At 43.2% G+C, this 23704-nt stretch overlaps 1 protein-coding gene across 2 annotated transcripts in view; it reads left to right on the top strand.

Moving 5' to 3' along the window:
• Positions 1 to 23704, top strand: part of PHKA1 (phosphorylase kinase regulatory subunit alpha 1) — a 967577-nt gene that overhangs the window by 232028 nt on the left and 711845 nt on the right. For both annotated transcript variants that reach the window (XM_069211854.1, XM_069211853.1), the window contains exon 9: positions 5309 to 5362. In XM_069211854.1, coding sequence (XP_069067955.1) covers positions 5309 to 5362 — 54 coding nt within the window. The remainder of the gene's footprint in view (positions 1 to 5308; positions 5363 to 23704) is intronic.

Raw genomic sequence — 23704 nt, 5'->3', positions numbered from 1 at the left:
CGCAACTGGACTTCACAGGAACCTACAATATGCGACTCCAGTGACGATTACTCTGCAACATTGATTCTCCGGCTCCTACCAGCAACTGCAACATTTCCCCGGCTGTGCTTCCTGATGGTGGCAAGTCTTCAGTCTGCACCATGAAGCAAGACGGAATCTCCCTTGGAGTGAAGGAGACTCTCCCCTGCATCTGCAGGCACCAACTGCATGGACAACTGGCTGCGTGGACCCTCTCTCCTGCAACTCTGAGTGGATCCTGTGACACAGGTGGTGGTCTGGAGTGGTCCCCTCTACCAGCTGTCCAACTTGGGAGGTGGTGAGTCTTTGCCTTTCCTTGTAGTACAGTACCCCTGTGCACCGTGACTGTTGCAACTACCAAGGCTTGTTGGCTCTTCTTCCAAGGGATCTTCAGGCTCCGTGTAGCTCTGGCCTCCAGCACTCTTCCCTGCAAAGCATACTGTCCTGCCTGCTGCCCCAGCGACGTGGGACTCCTCTGCAGGTGTGCAGAGTGGGCCTCGCTGTGACTCCTGTGCCTGCTGCCTGTGAGTTGCCTGTGGGGGCTGCATCCTCGACTTCCCACTCTCCTCGCTGATGAGGTTCGCCTCGGACTCCCCTCCTTGGGTTGAGTCCTCCCGGACCTTCCTGGTCCCCAGCAGCTCTGCAACTCTTGCCTTTGCCAAGGCTTGTTAGTGGTTTTTCCGCACCACTGACGGACTGCAACTCTACTTCCGATTTGGGACATCGACTGCATCACTTCTGGAACTCTTCTCCTGTGCTGCATAGCTGACTCCTGGTCTTCGCTGTCGTCCTGGTCCTGCATCTCCGAAAGGGTGGGTAGTGGCTTCTGCCCCAACCGGACACTCCTACTGGAACTGGACTTGGTCCCCTTCATTTTGAAGGTCCTTTTCTGTCAAGATCCATCTTCTGTTTCTTCCAATCTTGCTTGGGTCTTACACAGTCCTTTTACAAAGTTTACCTGTGGGTTTGGGAAAAACCAGGTACTTACCTCTTCTCTCCTGGTTGCCGGGGGCACTCTAGGACTTTCCTTTTGGGGTTACTAGTTCCTCCAGCTCCCCTCTACAGATTCCACTTACTTGGATGGGGGTCTTGCCTTTCGCATTCCATTTACTTAATATATGGTTTGGTCTGCCCCAGGGTCGCTATTGTTTACTGTCATTTCACTGTTCTCTATTGCATTCTATGCCCATTCCTGATTACTAAGGTATATATAATAGTGTGTTTACTCACCTGCTAGTTGATTATTGCCTATACAGTATTTTTGTATTTGTGTTACCATAATAAAGTACCTTTATTTTTGTAACACTGTGTGGTTCTTTCATGTGTGTAAGTGCTGTGTGACTACAGAGGTACTGCATAAGCCTTGCAGGTCTCCTAGATAAGTCTTGACTGCTCTTCCACAGCTTCCTCCAGAGAGCCTTGGCTTCCGAGACACTGCCTACACCTCAATAAGAGGGGATACCTGGACCTGGTATAAGGTGACAACACCATAGGTGCTCACCACACACCAGACCAGTTTCCTACACCAATGTCTGTTGTTTTCTATGGGGGTTTAATGCTAATCCTTGAACACTGCTTATATTAATCTTAACATGAGAATCCCGCCATGGCAATGGGGAAGATTTAAGCATGTGAATCTATGAAAGATATCAATCCTGGGGTACCACAGTGTACAGGTAAATAACTTGTTTTTATTCATATGTTGTTTGTATCTGAATATATAAATGTATCACCACAAAAGAATAAGCCTTGACCTCTTGCCATCCCTATTTCACAAGAGTCCAAGTTTAAAGGACGAGTTCTTGGAATTTCAATGCATATGCAGGTTTATCTGGTTCCTGAAGGTTCCTGCACATTTGGCAGTAATTTCTACAGGCTTTGGAGTTCCTCAAGTCAAAGAAAACTGGCACCAGAATTGTATCGCACATAAGCAGTGACCATAGTACAGTAGCAATGATTGGCCCAAAAATAATTTTCCACTCATCACTTTGCTGGTGTTCTTTGCTCCGCCTCATGCCTCTAAGAACGAAGAGAGATACTCCATTATTTGGACCACAAGCGAACACTAAGCTTTTATATTGATTGTACTAAAGGACACCCGGTGGACAGTGGAGGTTCCCTGGAACTTAAAAAGGCAAGGCTGTGCCAGAGAGACAGTTCCTATTTGATTGAACTTTGCATTAAGATCTGCTACTCATTGGCTAAAAAAAAGCCTCTGTAAGGACTGTTTGCTCATTCAACTTGGGCCATAGCTGCTATTAGTGCATTAGCTTGTAGAGTCTCTTCCCTAGACAAATGTCAGGCGATTTTGTGGGCGTCCATGCATACATTCACAAAGGCAATTGACTGAAGACTATGGTTCGCTGAGATGGTCTTTTTGCCTGCTCGGTCTGCCAGGAATTTCTGGTTTGAGTCCATTCACAGACCCACCTCCAAATAGGTACTGCTTTGGTATCTATTCAAAAAGTGAGGACTGTGCAGCTAGAAGTCTCCAGCAGAAGAGCAAGTTACTTGTCTCTGGCAATGCTTTTTCTGGTGGAGAGACTATCCAGCCACAGATTTCTAACAAACTCTTATTCTCACTGGTCTGTGATCGGACTCTATCCTTTGAAAATATCCAAAGTTAAAGGGACTGCACACAGGTCACAGCTAATTTGCTATTGGGGCACTGTATCTGGGAGCGCGGCCAGCCTGAAAAGCAACTGACAAAAGCACCAGTGGTATCGCTAGGGAGGCTCCGCGCTTCATTCGCGAACAGAACAGCGTCTTTGCGGAGCCACATACCGGTGCACTGAGGTTCTGCTGAAAAGATTCCAGATCCAGTCTGGTGACTGGTGAACATTCAAAAAGTGAGTAAGCTGTGGCTAGGTAGTCTGTACCAGAAAGAGCATTACTGACAGTAATTAGCTTTTTTATTTTTAGATCTTTAGTTGTTCATTAGTACATTTTGTGATGCTTCAGTAGCTCACTGAGGTGTCAAGTGACAGACCCCTGCTAGTGTTTGAAGGTCATATTTCACTCAGTTTACCAGAGTTTTTTTCTGATATGGATTAGGAAGATAATTGAGAAATGTAACATAATGTCCGCATTTTAGCTTCCATAATTTCTGTGCCATAAATAAACTCCTTCATTTTTTGACTTACTACAGCCTTCTCTGCAGGAAGCTAAAATTCCAGCATCATGGCATTCAAGCATACCTTGCATTTGTCAGGTTGACTCTCTAGATATTTATTAGAACTTTGTGATGAAGCTACGGTAGAACACTAGGGAGTCAAATGACCGACTGCTGCTGCCTTTGGAATTACATGTTTTACTGAGGATGGTAGTCTTTTACCTCACATAGCTGAGGAAAGCATTTGTAAATGTATAGAAAATGTTCTCATGATAGCTTTTTGAGCATCTTCCATAACTTATATGAGAAAATCATGATAAAAATGTTTTCCTTCAAACATTATCAGATCATGACAAACATTTCCAACTTCAAGAGGCCATCTTACTGATGTCACAGTATGTCTCTATAGCCCAAACAAACATCATCAAACTAAGCAGCATGATGGAAAGCCACTTATTGGTAATTATTAGCGATGTAGGACTGTGTAAAAAGAGTTCTCTTTTTCTACATTGGATGAGCATCTTTCCGTCAAAAAACGTTGAGTCTCACCAGGGCAGCTTAGCGTCCATCAGCCATGTGCTCTAAAATAATTTAACGGATGAGGTGAAAGTTATGCCTAAATAAGGGGCATATAGAATGCACTTAAACCATGGAAAAGGTAGTGAAAATCTGTATTACCACCTAGACTAAGAAGAAGCCGTCATCTGAGTGTATGGACCCAATTAGAAAGCAATACAGTATTTGTAGCAGCGGGGCAGAATAATAGTCCATCACCTTCTAGGGAATGATCACATTCATAGGTAGTGTGTCTTATTACTTCAATATACTGTAACACCTCTGTGCCCAATTAAATATTATGTAATATGGGGCAGATTGCTGACCAGTACTGGGCAGTCAGACCTATAACTTAAAATACAGGGTAATTAACATTGCCAATACTAAGTGAAGCACCTCATACTTGTGGTATTGCCACCTATAAAATGATAATCTGCTGTTTTCAGCAGCCAGACCATGGACGAACCATAAAGTAATGTGAAGAGGGGCCGGATAGGACTGTAGCTACTAGCACATGCTAGTTCCATTAATAACATCTGCCCTGATTTCATCTGAATGTTTTATATAACGAAAACCACATCCAGCGGATCTCTGGAATGTTAATTTCCTAAAGGCATTTTCCCTTCTAATGGTTTATTGTGATAAAGTATGCTTTCATCCTTAAATAAAAATTTAGGAAATATTTGTGTGTCTTCCTTTTGCCATTGCCTATGAGCTGATTGTTTGATTAAACTGATCCCATTTAAGGATGGTTCAATAAGCGGCAAATTCGCTTCAGACAAACGCGGTGTTTTGGCGGTCAAATCTCAACAGTATGAACCTGATCTTCGTGCTTCGTTAACAGTCTATAAATTGGGTGACCATAACATTTCCTTCAAACAGCCTATTTTTATTATTATAAATATTATTATGGAGTTGATGCTAAAAAAACATTATTTTTTTTAATTATGCAGTCCAGAACTCTCTTTTTTGTAATGTCAACACTAAACATGATAGAATTTTTAGATAGTTTTTTTTTTATTTATTTATTTATTTATCTTAGCCACCATGCTGTTTTTAATATAGTGACAAATGTAGGTGATTTATCTCTTATAGTTATGACATTTTTTGCAAAATATTTATTATCCTTCCTTTTCTACATTGTTTATGTAATTGGATTAATGGAAGGCTATAGTAAAATAAGGTTGTATATACCCTGTTAGTTTGTGTTGCTCTACACATTTCTCTTCCATGTTAACGTTAAACTAGCACGCATTCTTAGTGAGTGTTAGATGGATTAATTAAAAAAAACATTTTCTGAGGTGTTTTTGCATGTATCTTTCATACAGGTATTTTCCTGACATATTTGTTTGTTGAAGCATGGAAGTATGTCTTATGATCAGAGTCAGAGTTGTACATTACATTTCATTTAATTTTACTGGATCCTACAGACTAATTTCTTTTAAAACCACTTTGTCTGACTGACCCAAACATTCAATATACCAGATTTTTAGATCAAAAGGATCCTCCAATGCATGCTTTATTTATGAGATAACATTTCCAAACGTAACACTTTTTCTGTTTAGTCGGCATATGCAACCAATAATTTTAGATAATAACTAATGTAATTATATTTATTTTTAGGGTCGTTATGGTTGCTGTCGATTCCTAAGAGATGGATATAAAACACCAAAAGAGGTATTGCACCTTTGTTTTTCTGATTTATCCAAAGTTTTTGTCCACCTGCAATTACAAATGCTAGCTAAGCAGAACAGCATAACAGCCTTGTTTACTACCGTTTGGGAATCCTCCATTTTTTGTATGCTTTCCTTGTTTGTTTGGATTCTGAGGGCCTTATCACCGTTACTGCTTAAGTGATCTTGCGTTCTAAGGGTCTGGACTTTTACCTATTTTAAAATGTCATTTAAAATTTCAAGGGTTCTTTGTGAATTGTCACCTATAGTGGCACACTGACATGTCACCTGCTGGGTTTGAGCCCTCTTCATCAGATCATTCATTGTTTGAAGCTTATTATAAATGATCACAATGTGGAAAGCCTGAATATTAAGTAAGTCTACCTGAGTATCTTGTTTGTCGGCTTGAAATTGAATAGCTGCCGACATCGCGTCCATTGTTCATAGCAGAGCCTTCCACTGGTCTCCTGATGTTAATGGATCACTGTTTGATTTGGTCCCCATTTTGTGGACACCGTGGGCATCAGATTCCTGTTGTCGCTCCTTTACTGTGACTACTTGATTTACATGCATGTCATGTGTTGTTGGAGTTGTTGCTTTACAAAGTGAGTAATTTTTCCTTGGTAAGCTTGAGCTTCAGATGGGACTAAATTTTGCTTTGTTGTTTGCGATCTGAGTGTCTGGTGGTGTATATGGACAGATATCTGAGAGATCTATTAGCGGATATTCCTCTATCATGATGCAGTCAGTTTAATTATCTTCTTACGAGAGTTGTTTAGGATATAAGGTACAGCACAAGCTGTCCCCCCAGTTGTTCTAGTTGCTCAGAATTAAAGTGGAAAAGGTGTCATTTTGGTCGCATCTGTGGATTTCTGCATTAATCCTTAGGCTGGTTTTATTAGGCAAGGGGTTTGGTGTATTTGTTATTCCCAAATCAGTGCAAGAAATTTCCACGTCTTGCGCTGTCTCCACAACAACCAAGTCTTTTACATCTGTATCATTTGAGAAAAACAAGTCTTTTGAGGCGTTGATGGAACTCGACTCCTTCTTTGTAAGCAAGAAATCCGTAATTTTATATCCTACCTTTCTGCCCTGGCTTGGGGATTTGTGGAATGAGTCCTTTGCGACAGATTAGGAGGTATTTTCCTTTCTGTAGACTCGCTTTTTGGCTCATACCGGCCTTCCCCTGGGGCGCCTTGCCTTTGTCTCTTTGCAGCTTTTTTCCTTCCAAGTATTAATGTCATCTTGCTACCGCCCCTGGGTCTGAGTGTTCTAGCCAACTCACAGTAGCTGCTGTGTTACAGCACCCCAGCAAAAAATACAAACCCTGGATGATGATCCTGCGTGTCAGACTGGCCCTCCCAAACCTGATTCAGTGGTTACTCAGGTGGCCTAGCGCCATTCCAAAAACCCTTCAGCACCTCCTGACAAAGAGGGTAGGTGCCTTGACAACATTGGGAAGTGTTTTCATCAGTGTCAGTGCTTACTGGAGGGGCAACAAACTCTTTGGCTTTTCTCGGACGATATGATCGCCAGATGTAGCTGGATGTCACCCCGGACATAGACAAACTTCCAAATGACATAAAGGAGGAAGCAGAAAAGATCTTACAAGACTGGGAGTGCATTTCAAGTGAGATCATCAGTTGTGCCATGGATATTGCCAATGCAGGTTTCTGACAACTTGCTGGAGCGGGCAGTCTTCAGGAGGCAGTGATGACCACTTCTTCCAGGCCGGATGTTCAAAATAAACTTTTAGACCTTCCATAGGATGGCGAAGCACTCTTTTGCAAACATATCGATGATTCCCTCAAAACTATCAAAGCAGACACTGACACAGCTAAGTCTTTAGAGACCCTGCGGTACAAGAAAATACCTTTTCAATGTTTAACCCTCCTTTAGGGGAGACTGCCAGCAATACTGCTTTCCGACATATTCAATGGCTTCTCAGCCATTTTGTCACCAATACAAACAGAGACACCCCCCACAAGTGGCCTACACTAGACCACTTCCGAAAGGAAAATTGGGACGGCAAGTAAAAGATAAAGCCTTCCATCAATGACGTGTTCCAGACACCTGCTACTTTCCTTCCTTCTACATCTCACCTGAGAGGAAGGATATCAAATCATCTTTAACACTTTCAAGAAGTCACAATGGATCAGTGGGTCTTAGACTTTCAATTTGGCAATACATTAGAGCTTATCCAAAAACTGCTGTCAACCCTGCTCCAAACCTTCTTTCAGAAACATCTACAACTTCTCAAGTTGGAGGTCAAAGCCATGCTCAGAAAAGGTGCCATAGAGCAAGTTCCTCTGGCTCCGAAAGGTGGGGGGTTCTAGTCTTTCCTGGTTTCTATACCTCTAAAAGGTGATTCTGCATGATAACACTTGAGGAGTTACTGCAGCTTCTCAACCAAGAAGACTATATGTCAACCCTTAATCTCTAAGACTCCTACTTTCATGTTCCCATCTACCCAATGCACTGAAAAGTTCTAAGATTCATGGTAGCCGGCAGCCACTGCCAGTTCAAGGCGCTTCCCTTTGGCCTAAAATGTTCCCCTCGTATCTTCACAAAATGCTTGGCACCTGTAGCAGCCTTTCTGAGACAACACAAACACCAAGTGTTTCCCTTTGTCGATGACTGGTTGGTCAAGGCACCTTCCTGCCAGGCCCCACAGAGATCTACAACTGCCTGCACGAATTTCTTCAGCGAACTAGGATTCACGCTGAACCGCCAGAAATAAGTCTTCAATCATTTCAGGGGATAACTTGGGAGGCACACTAGATACAGCTCTTAACAAATCGTGCTCCACATCTGAGAGACAACTAAAGTTGATAACTTTAGCAATCCCTTTTGGCGAGTTGACAATGAACAGGTGTTCTCTTCAGTTGAAAAGTGAGGAGCCAATAAAAGATGCCTTTAAATCTTGTTCTTATGACACATTTGCTGTGTTCACAGACAGAGGGCAAAAGTCAGTTTTTCTTACAATTAATCTTCCTTCTAACTGCAGAGTTCCAGGACTTTGTAAGGTGAACTTTGTGACCTGCTGCTTAGAATGTGAAATAAAAGGATATAGGGTGTCAGGTTTTTCCTAACACACAACATTTAAATGACTAAGAGCCAGATGTATCAAAGGTTTTTACCCATTCTGTGTCTATGGGAAAAAGTGTTCGTACATATGGCCCTAAGTCAACTTTCAAACATTTAAAAATATATTTCAGTATTTGTGAAAGCCCTTTTTTATATTTCTGTGTGATGAAAACATATTTTAATAGTATGAAAACAAATCAGAATACTTTGCATGTTGATGTGCAATGGATATGTTTTCTGAAACCTAGTTTTCACAGATTCTTAATACATTGTATAGTTGTATAAATAAAGCTGCAAGTTAGTGGAGAGGGTTTTGGATATTTCTTGGAAAGTTACAGTGTGAAGATGACAATATGTTATCACAACATGGTTTAGTAATATATTTATTTAAATTGAGTGTTTAAACAAACTGAGAAACACTCCTGCCCTGATCACAGTGTTGTTAGCAAACTAAAAGAAGTCCTAGGTTGTGTGGGCTGGATTTCATGGGTATGTGCGCTAGAGTCTTGTGATGCATGCAGCAAACTTTAGTCCACTTAATCAAACAAAAGAGGTTTTTTTTGTACTGCTGAAATGCTGAGCTCACATATTTGAAGGTGCAATCATATGTGAGAATTAAGAAAAAGGTGACTATTAACTATTTGCCTAAGATCACACAATTTGAGACCTGTTTACGGGTCAAGTACATTACAGATAGGTCGAGTAAATTATTTAAGTTACTCGACCTGGAGGTCTAGTAACATTTTTATGATTTTTCGAGCCCGGAAAGAAAATAGTCACTTTCCATTGGCATCCACAAGTCCCCCCTAGTGATGATGCAACTTGCACTCCTCTGGTTTCATTCTGCCATCTGCGCATGTGTTGACTACAAGAGGAATTGGACAGACAATAAGTAAAAGCCACAGGATCCTTCCATCTCATCCATATGACTCCGGTCATGATCAATGCCTTATCATGGTGGACTCTGCAAGCACGTCTGTCAGTCAGCCTCTCTTCTCTAACTCAGCCTTCTCCTTTGGTCCTCACCACTGTAACTTCCCTAGAGCTTTGAGGAGCTCATCTCCAAGACCTACATGTCAGTGGAAAATAGCAGCCTTCTCAATTATTATTCCATATCAGTCTGCTCAAGCTCAAGGCAGTACATCTAGCCTTGCAGGCTTTTTGTCTCAGAATAAAACATTTGTCGGTGCTTAGTCGCATGGACAACAATACCATGATGCACTACTTCAACCAGCAGGGTGGCACACAATCCCGCCTGCTGTCCCAAGAAGCACAAGATATCTAGGAATGGTCGATCCATCACAAAGTGCATCTACAAGCAGAACATGTCCCAGGGAAGCAAAATACGATAGCCAACACTTTCAGCAGACTGACAGCCTCTTGTCACAAGTGGGAAATCAATCAAACAGTTGTGGACAACATCTTTCTCCAGTGGGGAAGCCAAATCTGGATCTCTTTGCAACACCCCAGAACAGGGAATGCTGGTTCTGTGCAAGCTGGCACTCACAACCGGGGTTGTGGGGGAATGCGTTTTCGATTGCATGGTCTGGAATCTTTGCCTGCGCCTTTCCTCCGAATTCTCTCCGGCCAAGAGTCCTCATGAAAATGAAAGATTAACTATGCATTTACTGGATCTCTCTCAAGATGAAGTATCTGATCTAAATGAATATGAAATTGGTATTAAGAAATTAAGATGTACATTAGCTTCCAAAAGTTAGCATGGTTCTAGAATGCTACTGCTTTGGAAAGAGAATGCAGGAATCTGGAGAATCAGTAGAACAATACATTACTGAATTACGCAAACTAGCCTCCACATTCAATTTTGGTATCTCAATGGAAGAACGTTTGCACAATCAAAATATGTTGGGATGTGCATTGGAAAAAGCAAAAGATAGTATGTGGGAAAAGGAAAATACTCCTTTACTTGAAGTAATTATTATTGCAAAAACGTATGAACATTCCAAAACATGTGTTGATGTTTGTCACAAAGATACATTACACTATGATAGGGGTGATGGCCCCTCTGTTAAAACAGTGGACAAAAAGGGATTCGATCTGTTAAGAAGGTGAAGGGATTCCAATGAAAATGTTTCCGATGTGGCAACATGGATCACCTGGTGAATTTTAAAGATTGCCCTGGGTGGAAAGTGTCAAAAGTAATGTTAATTCCGATGGACTTTTATGAGAAAAACGTTAAAGGTAATGTGAAATTGTTTATGCCTGACATGGATATGGAAGTCAACCCATAGAGTTATTAGGTTATTTGTGGACAACCATAGAATTCAAAGAAAAAATCATCCCTGGGAAAATGTATATTTTGTTCTAGGGCAACTACTTAATAAGTTGGTTTCTCCAAAAGGAGTGTTATGTTTCTTGATCTCAACAAAACACCATTGGTTAAGGGTTAGTAGGCCAGTTGGTGTAAATGAGGTTTATGCTACAAGAATTTCCGGAGTTATTTGAAGAAGGTGTGGGGTGTTCTTGAGGGGTTAGAAGCATTTGTGACACATTTGGAACACTTGGTTTCTAAGAATGCCCTTTGGGTTAACATCTTCTTCAGCTATTTTTCAAAGGGCTGTGGAAAACGTGTTAAAGGGCATTGATGGTATTAAGGTCTACCAAGATTATATGTTGGCTTATGGGAGGAGTTTAGATGTGTGTGAGGCTTTTAGAAGATTGAGAGACAATGGCTTAACATTAAACATTAAAAGTCACGACCTGCAAATTTAATGTTGGGGCGATAGAATATCTGGACCATTTTGTCATGAGCAATGGATTTCACTCTAAGGAGGAGCTTGTCAATGCCATCGTGAATTTGCCGTCTCCTAAGGGAAAGGACAATTTGATGAATTTTCTAGGCATGGCCGAATTCAATAGCAAGTTTGTGCCTCAATTTGCTGGAAAAAGCAGCTGTATGAGGGATTTGCTAAAGAAGGTAGAGAGTTCATTTGCTGTCAGGAGTGTGAAAGGGATTTTCATGCTTGAGCAGCTTTGAACCCTGTGATCACACAATTTTGATGACTGATGCCAGTTCGAGAGAATTGGGATCAGTTTTACTGCAGAAGTACGAGGGGCAGATTAGAACCATATTGTTTATTTCTTGAACATTGAGAGGGGTGGAGCTTAATTTCTCGGCCCTGGCAGTAGTTTAGGACATTAAGGAAGCTTAGAAAGTTTTTGTTGGGACATGAATGTGAAATTAAAACCGATCACAAACCTCTCAAAGTCGTTTTCATTAAGGAATGGTTTGACTACATTTCTAGCAGGATTCACAAATGGGTGGTTGTGTTACAGGAATTTGAGTTTGAACTGTCATATGTTCCGGATGTGAACAACTCTGTGGCGGGTTGCTTTTCTAGATTGTGCCAGAATCAAACTGATAGTGTTGAAGGAGGTGATGAGTTATTTGAAGGTAAAATTTATGTTGAATAGATCATATATGTTCTATCACAGAGGGCATTGTTAGCATTGTTAAAGAGGTGGAATGGAGGAAGGAGTTGAAGAAAGATCAAATTTGACAGAAAGTGATGAAAGTGACGTCAGAGGGTTGGCCCAAAAAGGGTTTTAAAGTGCTGAAACCGTATTGGCAAGTCAAGCAATAGCTTGTTCTTGTTGATGGATTGATTGAGAGGTAGCCATTTGTGCCTCCATGTAACCAACAGGCCTTGATGGGTGGCGCAAATTGGAGAGTTGAACTGAGAAAGTGAAAAGGTATCAACTTAACTGCACACTCCACGAGTGGCGTCACTCTGTTCTTGTTGTTCAGAAGGAGGACAACCAATAGTGTTGTACGTACTTTAAGGGTGAATGACAAGCAAGGTGATGGACTCATTAGTGCTGTGCTTGAGGGTGGATGGGAAGTGTGTGAGAAAGTGAAATTGGTAAACAGGAATGTGATGTTCGGAATGCTACTAAAGTGACAGATGTGTGTGTTGGGGATCAAGCCCAAAGGAAGGATGGTAACAATGTTTCAAAATGTAGTCAACCGTTGAAAGTTACTAAGGTTTTTAGAAATGCGGTAAGGACAGAAGATCATAGGATTTAGAATTTAGGAAGGGTGGCTCAGTGTCATCCCATGCAACCTGAATTTGACAATTTGGCACAACATTCACAAGAACAAAAGATGAGGAAGAGTCAACATGTGAAGAGAAGGCCTTCTTATTTAGGTGATTATGTTTAGAACATGTAACTATTCTCTTGTTAGACCTGCTTCATTATGAAGTGACATTTCCAAATGAGTTTTTACTGTGCAGGGTAACATTGTTTTGAATTTGTTTCCTTGTTATGTTACCATTTTGCTCAATTAGTGTAAATATTGTATGGGGGAGGTATGTGGTATACTAAAATGTTAGAGGTCAGATGGAGCTCAGAACGTTGGGAGGTCAGAATAAGAGAGGCTGGAGAGCAGTTAAGCTGGGCTCTGTTTGACTGTTGTTGGATGGGGTGCTCATGTTATGATGTACCTCAATACACCTTGAGGTATCCAGCTGTTGTCTCTGTCTTCTTCACATGGAGATCTTACACATGCGTTTTCATAGAGTAAGCACCTTATAGAAATGACAAAACTTGAACTTGGTAACATTGCAAACACCTATTCTCAGCTTTTATAATTAAAATTTAAATGTGCATGTGCACTTGTCGTACAGTAGCTTAGCTAGTAAAGGTAGTGTACACTGTTTAAGGCTCCGCATTAAACCATGTCAGTCCATTGACATGTTGGAATAAGAGGGCAGTATATTATGCCTTACTACCAAATCAAGATCAGAGTTAAATCTCATTTGATAGAAAAAAGCTAGAATAGAGCACCATTGGGCAGTTTTGATGGAGCAGGTGCCCATCGGTTCACACAATCCAAGGGTCTTGGTCCTCGCTAGTGGTATGTCAAGTGAAAAAATGTTTTTCAGGCATTTTCTGTAAGGAGATGTGTGCGCTTTTCAGCAAAAGGGCCAAATGTTGGATTGGGGCAGTGTATGAGTCGGTTCAGATGAGATCTCTACATTTGACATATCATTTATCCAGGGGACAAAGGTAATCCACATGAGAGACGTGAACCAACAAACCATGAAGGTATTGGTTAGTCAAAGCATATCAAAATGTAAATACTTTTGACAGCGGAAATTAAGCTCTATCCTAATTAGCAACCAGCACTAAATACAATCTAGCAGAAGGCAAATGAGAATCAAAGAGCACATGTCATAAGGACTGCTTAGAAGAGTAGGAGAGAATCAGAACATTATTCTAAACCCATGGTGATAAATAAACTAGCACTGAATTTGTTCTCCAAGAAAGCCACAGAAACACCTGGTTTGTTTCCAAATGATGTTTTTTTATCACTTTAGACAGAGAAACTGTGAAGTCACTGTGGTCTAACATCGACATCAATAGATAAATAGAAAACACTTTACATGATAATACTGTCATTTACCCTAACTCTAATGAATACAGTGTAGGATGCCCTCCACAGAAAAAATACCACATTCAAAATATAAACAGCACATCCATTTGGTCTAGCCTTCAGTTTGTATAGAATTGTAAAATTCTTCCGGCCCAGGAACATCAGGAACACAAAATATTACATTAAAAAAAACTACAGTGAGAGCAAGACCCTAGAACCAATTGAATCTCGAATTATTAAATAAGCAGGGACGCCCAAAATTTAAGCTCCGCCAAGCACAGGTAGGGAAGATGAGTTTGTCAAGAGCCAAAAACCTCACGCATTAAAATAAGCTGTCTGAAAACATGAGTTGGCCTAAAGCCTTGTTCATGCTAAGTTAAACATTCTTGTTTCATAAAACATAGTGGGAACATTGCATTTGTGACTCTTTAATGAATTATGCATATTTATTAACTGTGAAATCTGTGCCCACAAAGAGATCAAGTAGTTTTCATTTGCCGCTTGTCTGGTGTAGAAGATAGGAGTACTCGTGCTTCAGCTGAGCAGTAAGCAAGTGTAACCAGCATGGTTTAAATGGCTGTGGATTTTTACGAGCTGGGTGGCCTTGTACGACAATAAATCTTCTTAATTTTTATCCTCATAGCCTAGTTCTGAGTCCAAATAGCAACCATATTTGATAAGAAAGGGAAAGTGTATGCATTGTATGCCATTTAAAATATTTACAAATATATACAATTTCTATTTACTTACATATATTTTTAAAAATCATTTGAGCATCATTGTATTCGACTCTTTCTGTCAGTTTAGTTATCTGAATAGGGCTTCTAGATGCCATATCCTTCCTTTACAATATTCCCCAGGTGCTAGACTGGATCCGGAAAATCTTAAGGAGTACCTCTGTGCGCCAGTAGGGGGCTTCTATCGGCTCCACACTGGCATTGTATGCACCGAAAGAGACATACGCTGTGCCCAAATAGATGAAAACCCAGCTCACCGACATTAGTTCTTTTCTTACCTTACCATTATCGCAGATCCAGAAGAGCTACTTTAATCTTTTTTGGGCTACCTTTTACGACTTTTTGTTGAAATTGTTTTTGAGCTAAGCTCCCAGCATGCATTAACAATGTCCTCTAAAAATCTTTGGGGTTTAAACCCTGTGGTTCTTGTCACAGGCAGATGTCTGTGATGGACCCCCACCTGGTTGTTTGTGGTGCCTGGAGCCAAACCACAAGTCTAAGGGCTGCCCAAACTGCTGTGCGACAAACCCCGAGGCTGTATAAGAGCACTCCTTGAAGCTACTGGTTGGCCAACACCAGATGGCTCTGCACTGCTCCAACTAAGAAAGATTCCAAGCCTGCTCTTGGAGCAGTTGTCATCATCAAGATCAAACTTCGCCTGGTAAGTTGCATGATAAAAAGAAAGAAGTCTGAGTGTTCTTAGACTTGACAATGCCAGTCCAAATCATATGATGAGCTGCTAGAAGGATGTCATGCCTACACGTCAACTGTGGAGCCCCGATATCGGAGAGAACTGCAGAGTGCCTGTAGTGATGGCTGATGAACTGCGATTGGGTCAGCGGCTGACCCCTCTTCATTCCCCACTCAGATATCACAATGGGGACAGATGTATTACTCCTGGGCTTGTGTGGCCATCTGGATGAGGTAGAGATCAGAGGACTCTAGTCTCCAGCGGATTCTCAACTTCACATCCACCTGTTTGAGTTGAGAGCGATTCACTTGGCATTGAAAGCCTTCCATAAAGGGAAAGGCTGTTTCAGGTGTTCACAGACAACACTACCGTAGTGTGGTGCAAAAGCTAGCAGGATAGGGTGGGGTTTAGGGCCCTGCACTAGGAGATCCTGCACCTCTGGGCATGGATGGACCTTTAGGGCATTTTCCCGGTTGTGAAGCATCTGGTGGAATCTCAGAACACCAGAGCGGATGCAGAGCAGACTTATGTATTCCTGCCCACCATTACAACACCTGCTGCACGTTCTGAAGAAATCGGGATGCACCAGACCCAAATCATTCTCTAGAATGGTCACGGAGTGCATGGGATCCCGAGCTCTTGAGCATCACCATCAGTTCTCCAATCCTGCTGCCTTTTTGGGAGGATCTCCTTTCACGGCAACAGGATATAGTTCTGCATCCAAACATGTGCACAATCTGCCTTCATGTGTGGACATTGAGGGGCAACAGTTGGGAGTCTTCGGTTTTCTCCCAGAAGTCTAAAGTCATCTTGGTAGCCAGGTGACTATAGCCAAAGACTGTATACGTCTGCCACTGGGACAAGTTTGTCGCTTGGTGCACTGATAAGCATGTTGATTCTCTTTCTGCACCTTTGACCGAAGTGATGTTATTTGTTTTTTCATTGGCTTGCAAGGCCTTGCCCTGGACATACTTAAAGGGTATCTTTCAGCCATCTTAGCTGTTTTATGGTTGCCGTATCAACCCTCCCTGTTCAAGTCACCAGCTGTGACACATTTCCTGAGAGACCTCCAAATGTTTCCCCCAAACCTTTTGTTATTCCCCATTTGGACCTGATTTTGTTTTTTATTATCTTAATGTGTTCCGCTTTTAAATCTACTACTCATAACCAAGACTGTCTTCTTGGTGGCCATCACATTAGCCAGGAGGGTCAGGGAGCTATAAGTTCTTTCTGTCCATCCTCTATACACCTAATTCTTCTCAGTCAAACTGATTCTGAGAAAATGTGCTTCCTTCTTGCCGAAGCTGGTGACACCCTTCCACGTTGGCCAGAGCATCACGCTGCCAAACTCCTTTGCTCTGCCTCACACCTCTCAGGAGGAGGTAAGACTCCATTGTCTTGAACCGAAAAGACCACCAATGAACACTAGGTAGACTATCAGTTTCTTGTCTGGTTCGCTGGAGTGAAGGACAGAGCAGTGCAGAAAAGGTCCATCTCCTATGCACTGGCCAGGCAGCAAGCCCCCAAGGGTTTGAGGGTTCATTCCACCACAGCTAAAGGTGTGTCCACTGCTTTCGCTCGTGGACTCCCTCCCTGTCTTCGACATCTGTCAGGCAGCTACATGGGCATCTCTGCATTCATTTACAAAACACTACTGCCTTGACAGTCAGGTCCATTATGACTGGCACTCTGCCCGTTCGGTCCTCCATGACTTTAGGACTGAGACAGTTTATAGACTCGCCTCTGGGGAGGTATTGCTTTGTTATCTATTCTAAGGTAGGGACCCTGCAGCTAAAAGTTTCTATTAGATGAACAGCTTATTTATGCCTTACGTGGTAGAGATGCTATCTAGCTGCAGATCACTTACTGATCCTCCTATCCTCCCTGTCTGTGAACAGGTTCTTCCTCATAAGAGGTTCCTGTAGGCCCTTAGTTCTGCACTAACAGTCAAATCAGCCTTTTGATATGGCTCTGTGCTTCTAAAATTGGCTACGAAAAGAAAATGATGTCAATGCCCTGAGGTGGCACCTACATAGGTACCGCATACATCACTTCCGGCGTGACTGACGTGGAGCCGATTGACACCACCTACCAGCATGCAGAGATACTGCTCAAGATTTTCTGGATCCAGTCTGGCATCTGGGGAATTCCTATGGTAAGAAATCTGCAGCTAGATAGAGTCTCTACCAGATGAAGTGTTACCAAAGGTAAGTAACATGTTCTTCAGGAGATGTAGGACAGTGGATAAATGCTCCACTTTGAATCTGGCTGGAAGTAGGTCGTACTTCTGGTCACATGTGACATATCTAGGGATTATGGGCTTTTTAGCCAACTACGCACTTGCATTCAGAGATCACTTTTTATATGAGCATTACCTGAAAAGGCAAAATTTCTTGAAAGCATGCCACACGTATTTCAGCCTATAAAAAATGTGTTTGCATACTCTAAGAATTAAGCTGTAAATGAGAGAGGATGTTTCTAACTATCTAGTCCGCCCTGAGTTTTTTTTACTTTTGGATCACCTGTTTTTTTACCTTTTACTGCGAGGGAGCCTCATAGTTTGGAACTCACCCACAGTAAACTTATGGTAAACTGGACTGCGCATGTTTACCACCAGTGCCGCCTTGTTAAGCAAAGGCTGAGATGACCACGGATAGGAGGCTTCGGGCTGGTTGCACGTGATCACATGTGCACCGGTATGAGGGCTGCACAGGTAGGATTCCTGCGTGCGCAGCCCAAGAACTGCAGTTAGGTTGCCTGGCTCCAAAGGGACCATGCGGAGTGGGTGGTGACCCGGAGTAGGCCTTATGAGATAGTTTTACACATGTGAGGGATAGTCAGTGTGCTTACTATATTGATTGTAGTGACACTCCATTATATGTCAATGGGAAAGGCTGGCCTAGGGTGCACCTCCATTTCCCTAGGGTCCAGATACTCCAGTGTCACATCAATATACGCTTTAACCTGTATTCATCAAATAATGCAGTAGTTTACAAAAGCATATTTGTACAGCTTATGGGTAATCCAAGAATTTCATCTTTCTCTGACTCCGTTCCAGATTAGGGCCAATTACAGCTGCAAGAGCAGGGCCTTGCATCAGTCAGCCATCTGTCATTCCGTGCCAGAAACCAGACCTTATAGGCCCTCGAAGAAATGTCAAGGAGGAGGGACTGAGTCCCTCAAAGCACATGTGACAACTGATTCCTGGATGACACCATTTTGAGTTATGCCAGAAGACTGTGTAGGAAGGTTGAGACGGGGTGGAAAAGTGATGTGACACATCTGAATAGTCTAGAGGCACAGCCCTGCCGTACACTTCCACCCCCACTTACAAGGTCTTGCACAGGGGAGTGCTTACTGTCTTGGCTGTACTTCTTTGCAGAACACTGCGACTGAAGACAGGCGTCATAGATGACTGTAAAGAAGAACCCCCTGGCTACCCACTGGGGGAAGGACTTTGCTCCCTGAATGACTCCAGACCCAGTGGGGCACACTGCATGGCTGCCAGGTGTACTGGCCCCCTTAAACTCCATGATGACCAGTTGGAGAAAAGACTGGGCCCTGGTGCAAGGAGATCATGCTGCCCAGAAGAAAAGAAGGCACCCAGAGGAAAGGCTGGCACAGGGAGTCAGTTGGGACTGGGGGGAACTTTCTTGCAAGGAGGCCTGAAGAAAGTGCTCCTGGTGGCAAGGGCTAGCCATCAGGAGTGGAAAGACACCAAGATCGTCCAAAACGGCCTGAGTTATGAGTGCCGGAAGGTCTGTGACCTTTGACCTTTCCGGCACAAGCAGCAAAGCATGTGGGGCTCCACTGCTGCTCGGTGCCCCCGGGGTGGGCCAAGCCCCGGGGATGCCCCCTAGAAGAGGGGAGCGTCATTGGGTATCCCCAACGAAAATGGTGCCGTTGTGCTCCCTCGAGAGTGAGCCGGAGGGGCCCCAGACCCCATTTTTGGCCCAGAGTGCACCAAACCCCATCCTGTAGCCCCACCAAGAAGAGAAACTGTGGAGCGATGTCACGCTCCCCGTGAAGACAGGAGGGGGCCACGGACCCCACCAAGGGCCTCACACAGAAATAAAGCCGGGGACGCCATTGCGCCCACGTGAAGATTGCCTGAGGGGCCCTTGAACCCATCCTCCCTGCCCGCATGACAGTGGGGGAAAGAAACTGATTAAAACTCTGCAAGCAGTTTTCCCACTCCTGCTTGCTGGGAGCAGAGTTAGTGTTTGCTCTTGCATGGCGGTAGCTATTCCAGCAAACCACTATCTCACCAGGATGGGCGCCTGAAGAGATAGCAGGTGCTGGGCTGGGGGTGGCGGACCCCAGAGCCATTAAAGGCTCCAGGAGGGGGGGGGGCAACCCAGCCCACCTCCTTTAAGTTGCATGGGCCAGCCCCGGGGAGATGGTGCTTGGGGCATTTATAGCCTGTGAGGGGGGATACTCCCAGTTTTAATTGTGTTTTTGGCCCGGGCAAAGGGGAGGAGGAATTCAGGGAGTCCATGCAACCTCACCCACCCCGCACACTTTTTAATGTAGCCCCAGGGTGCCAGTGGTCCACATCCCCCCCCCCCCCTTTCATTTTTAAAATAAAGCCCTGGCGAGGTGGTCGTCCCCGGGTCTCATAAGAGCCCAAAGGAGGTGGATCTGCTCGGCTCCCCTCCAATATTATAATAAAGCCATGGGGAAGAGTTGTTTTTTTGCCCAAATTTGTGAATCTGCCACTGAAATTTTAAAAAAACTAAAAATTGCCTGGCCGGTGTCCCTGAGGGCCCCCAGCACTAGGCCTAGGGGGGTCAGCATATTTTATCATTTAGTTTGGGACTCTGTGGAGTCTGAATCCTAAAATGGCTACCAACACTTCCTGGTTGAAGTGTTAAAAGCCAGTCAGATCTCTGTAAGTGGTTGGATAGATTTGCGATGTCCTCACGTCTTTAGATATACAAATTTGCTTTTCTTTTAATATCATGAAAACTACTGGGCGGATTTACACCAAATCACAAAAAGGCTCTTTCTGGATGGACCAAGAGCTACCTTTCTGCCAAATTTGGTGTAATTCCGTCCAGCAGCTCAGCTGTAGTTGTTTTTAAAATCCCTATGGGAAAATGCATAGGGGGAAAAGGGTTTTGGGACCCCCTTTTTCTTGGCCCCTTCTTGACAAATCACCCCAAAACTTTCAAGACAGCAGCTAAAGTGAGTGGCACATTAGTTTTGAAAATTTCTTGAAGATTTGTCAAATGACACGAAAGTTATTCTCAAAACCGAAAAATGTTTTTCCTCGATAAATCCATTCTTTAGTTCTAGTTAGGATTCCAGGGGTAGGAATTTTTCTACATTGGCGGATGATACAGATAGGTTTGCAGTGATTGGTAAAGGGAGCTCAATGAAAAAAAGGTGGGTTCGAAAACACGTTTTTCCACCAATTACTTTTTAGACAGACATAGCACCAAATGTCCATACTTAGGCTGCGTTGTGGGTTTTAAGTTCATATATAGTGTACTGTTGTTTAATAAGATCATAGGAAGGCTTGAGGTACTGTAGTTAAGTGTGTAAAGTTAAGAAAAATTAATCTCATGCTGTTCTACCTAGAAAGTACTTTGGTCCTTAAACCATAAAAAAAAAAAAAGAAAGAAATGTGTAAAATATTTCAAAATACACTGTTTCATGATATTTCACAAATATAGTGTAATACTATATACGTTTTAAAAACAAAAAAGTAAAAAGCTTACAGAGTACTGCAATACTACCTACAAAATACTGTGGTACTTACAAAAATCTAATATAATTTGTACAAAAAATTAAAATTATGCTGTATTACACTATATTTCACAAATGCTGCAGTGTATTTCTTATTTTTACTTTTTAAATTATTTTTGTAACTATCGCAGCACTTTTTAGGTGCTAGCCTGTTAGTCCGTAAACCTTTTAATAAAACTAGTTTTCCCTACCTTTTACAGACTTAGCTAAACTGCCTCATTCCTTCCTATGCACTTATAATACAGTAGTGCACTATATTTACACTTAAAATCTAGAACGCAGACTGAATGTGGTATAAACAACATGGCTGCCTTTTACTTTTTTAAAGGTAGTCAGCCAATTATATCTGCTCGCATGTACCGCGGTATACTGGGGTACAATATAGCTTAGGTTTTTGTGTCTTAGTTTGTGCCTTAACACTAGTGAACCAATTTAGATCGTCGACCAAAAACTACTGTTTGCTCCACATAATCTATAATCCTGCAAAATTTCATCTACATCCATTCCGCCATTTTCTTGCTAAATCTCAACAACTCCACTCCACTGTATGACACACCACTCCAATATGTCACTCCACTCTACGGAACAAAACACCACTCCAGTCAATGACAGTCCACTCCACTCTAAGACCCGCCGCTCTGTGACACCCTCACCCCCAATCCATGACCCTCCACTCTATGACCTGCAGCTCCACTCTACGCTACTCCACTCTACGATATGCCACTCCACGACCTCCACTTCACGATGTGCCACTCCACGACCTCCACTTCAGGATGTGCCACTCCACGACCTCCACTTCATGACATGCTCTCAACCACACACCGCTCCACTTGTCGACGCGCCAATCCACTCTTCGATGCGCCGCTCTAAACTATTCAACTTTATGATACACTACTGTACCATACGCACTCTTCTCTGTCACTTCACTCTACGCTGTTCCACTCTATGCTAGTCCACTCTATGCCACTCCACGCCATTCTATTGTATGCCATTCCACCTTACGCCACTATACTCTCCACCACTCCATTCCAAAGCGCTCTGTTCAAGTCCTCTTTACGCCACTCGACTCTAGTCCACCTCACTCTAAGCAACTTAACTGTACTCCATTTCACTTCATGCCGTGCTACTCCACTCTGCACTGCTCCACTCTAGGCCACTCCACTCTATACCACTCCGCTCTATGGAGTCCCCTCTATGCCTCTTCATGTCACTGAACTGTATGCCACTCCACTCTGCACCACCCCACCCTACGCTGTTCCACTCCACTGTACGCCACTTCACTCAACTCTATCTCGCTCTACTCCAATCCACTGTTATGCATTCCACTCTAAGCACTCAATTCTACACCACTCCGCTCTAAGCTACTCATTTTATGCCAGTTCACTTAATTCTATGCTTTTCTACTGTATGCCACTCCACTCTATGCTGTTCCATTCTATGCTACTCCGTTCTCCGCCACCCTACTCTGCTATTCCACTCTATGCCACCCTACCGTACTCCACTCTACGCTAGGCCACTTTACGCTACTTGACTCCCCGCCACTTCAATCTACACCACTTAATTGTGCTTTATGGAACTCTACTCTATGCCACTCCATTTTCAGCCACTCCACTCTTCAGTATTCAACTCCACGCCACCCAGTTTACACTAATGTCTTATACCTCTCTCTACTGTATTCTATTCTACTGTATGCTACTCAATTCCATGCCACTTCACTCTACGGTATTCACTTCACACCATTTGCTAAATGCCACTCCACTCTACTGCTTCGCACCACTTCACTCTATGCCACTGCACTCTACACTCTACACTTTTCCACTCTATTCTGCTCAACACTACTGTACCTCGTTCTATGCCGCTTGATTAGTGTACTCTGTGCCACTCCATTCTGCTCCAATGTCACTCCATTCTACACAACTTCACTCTAAGCTGTTCCACTCTATTCCATTCCACGCCACTCCACCCTGTGGTATTACATTCCGCTCTGCCACGCCCGCTATTCCACTCTACGCCACTCTATTCCACTCTATGCCACTCTGCTGTACATCACTTCACTCTGCTCCACTTCACTCTACGCCACCGCAATCATTATGCCACTCGACTCAGTGTAATTTCACTCTTTGCTATACCACTCTATGCCACGCCACTCTTCACTATTTGACTCTATGCCGCCCACTCTACACTACCGTCCTCCTCTGCATGCTGTTCCTGTGTATGCTATTCCACTGTATTCCACTCGACTCTATGCCACTTCACTGTACGTTATTCACTGCACGCCACTCCACTACACTACACCACTCCACTTTATTGCTTAACTATACGCCTGTATACTATTCCAATGCACGCCACTCCACACCACTCTGTTGTATGCCGCTCCACTCCTTGCTATTCCACTGTACGCCACTCTATACCACTCTACTCCTTACCACTCCACGCCACACCTCGCCACTCTACTCCACACCACTCTACTCCTGTGCAAAGCAAAGCCACTCTACGCTGCTCCACTCCACACTACTCCACTCTGCTCCACTCCACACTATTCCACTCTGCACCAGTCCACTCTATTCCACTCTGCACCATTCCACTTTTCATAACTCCACATTATTCCATTCTTCGGCACTCCATTCAGTGCCAGTCCATTCTACGCCACTGCACTCTAGGCTATTGCACTCTACGTCACTGTAC

Source organism: Pleurodeles waltl, chromosome 10 (assembly GCF_031143425.1).
Source record: "Pleurodeles waltl isolate 20211129_DDA chromosome 10, aPleWal1.hap1.20221129, whole genome shotgun sequence".
Lineage (NCBI taxonomy): Eukaryota > Metazoa > Chordata > Amphibia > Caudata > Salamandridae > Pleurodeles > Pleurodeles waltl.
The sequence above is the reverse complement of the archived record's forward strand: the minus strand, read 5'-3'. Positions and strand labels throughout refer to the sequence as shown.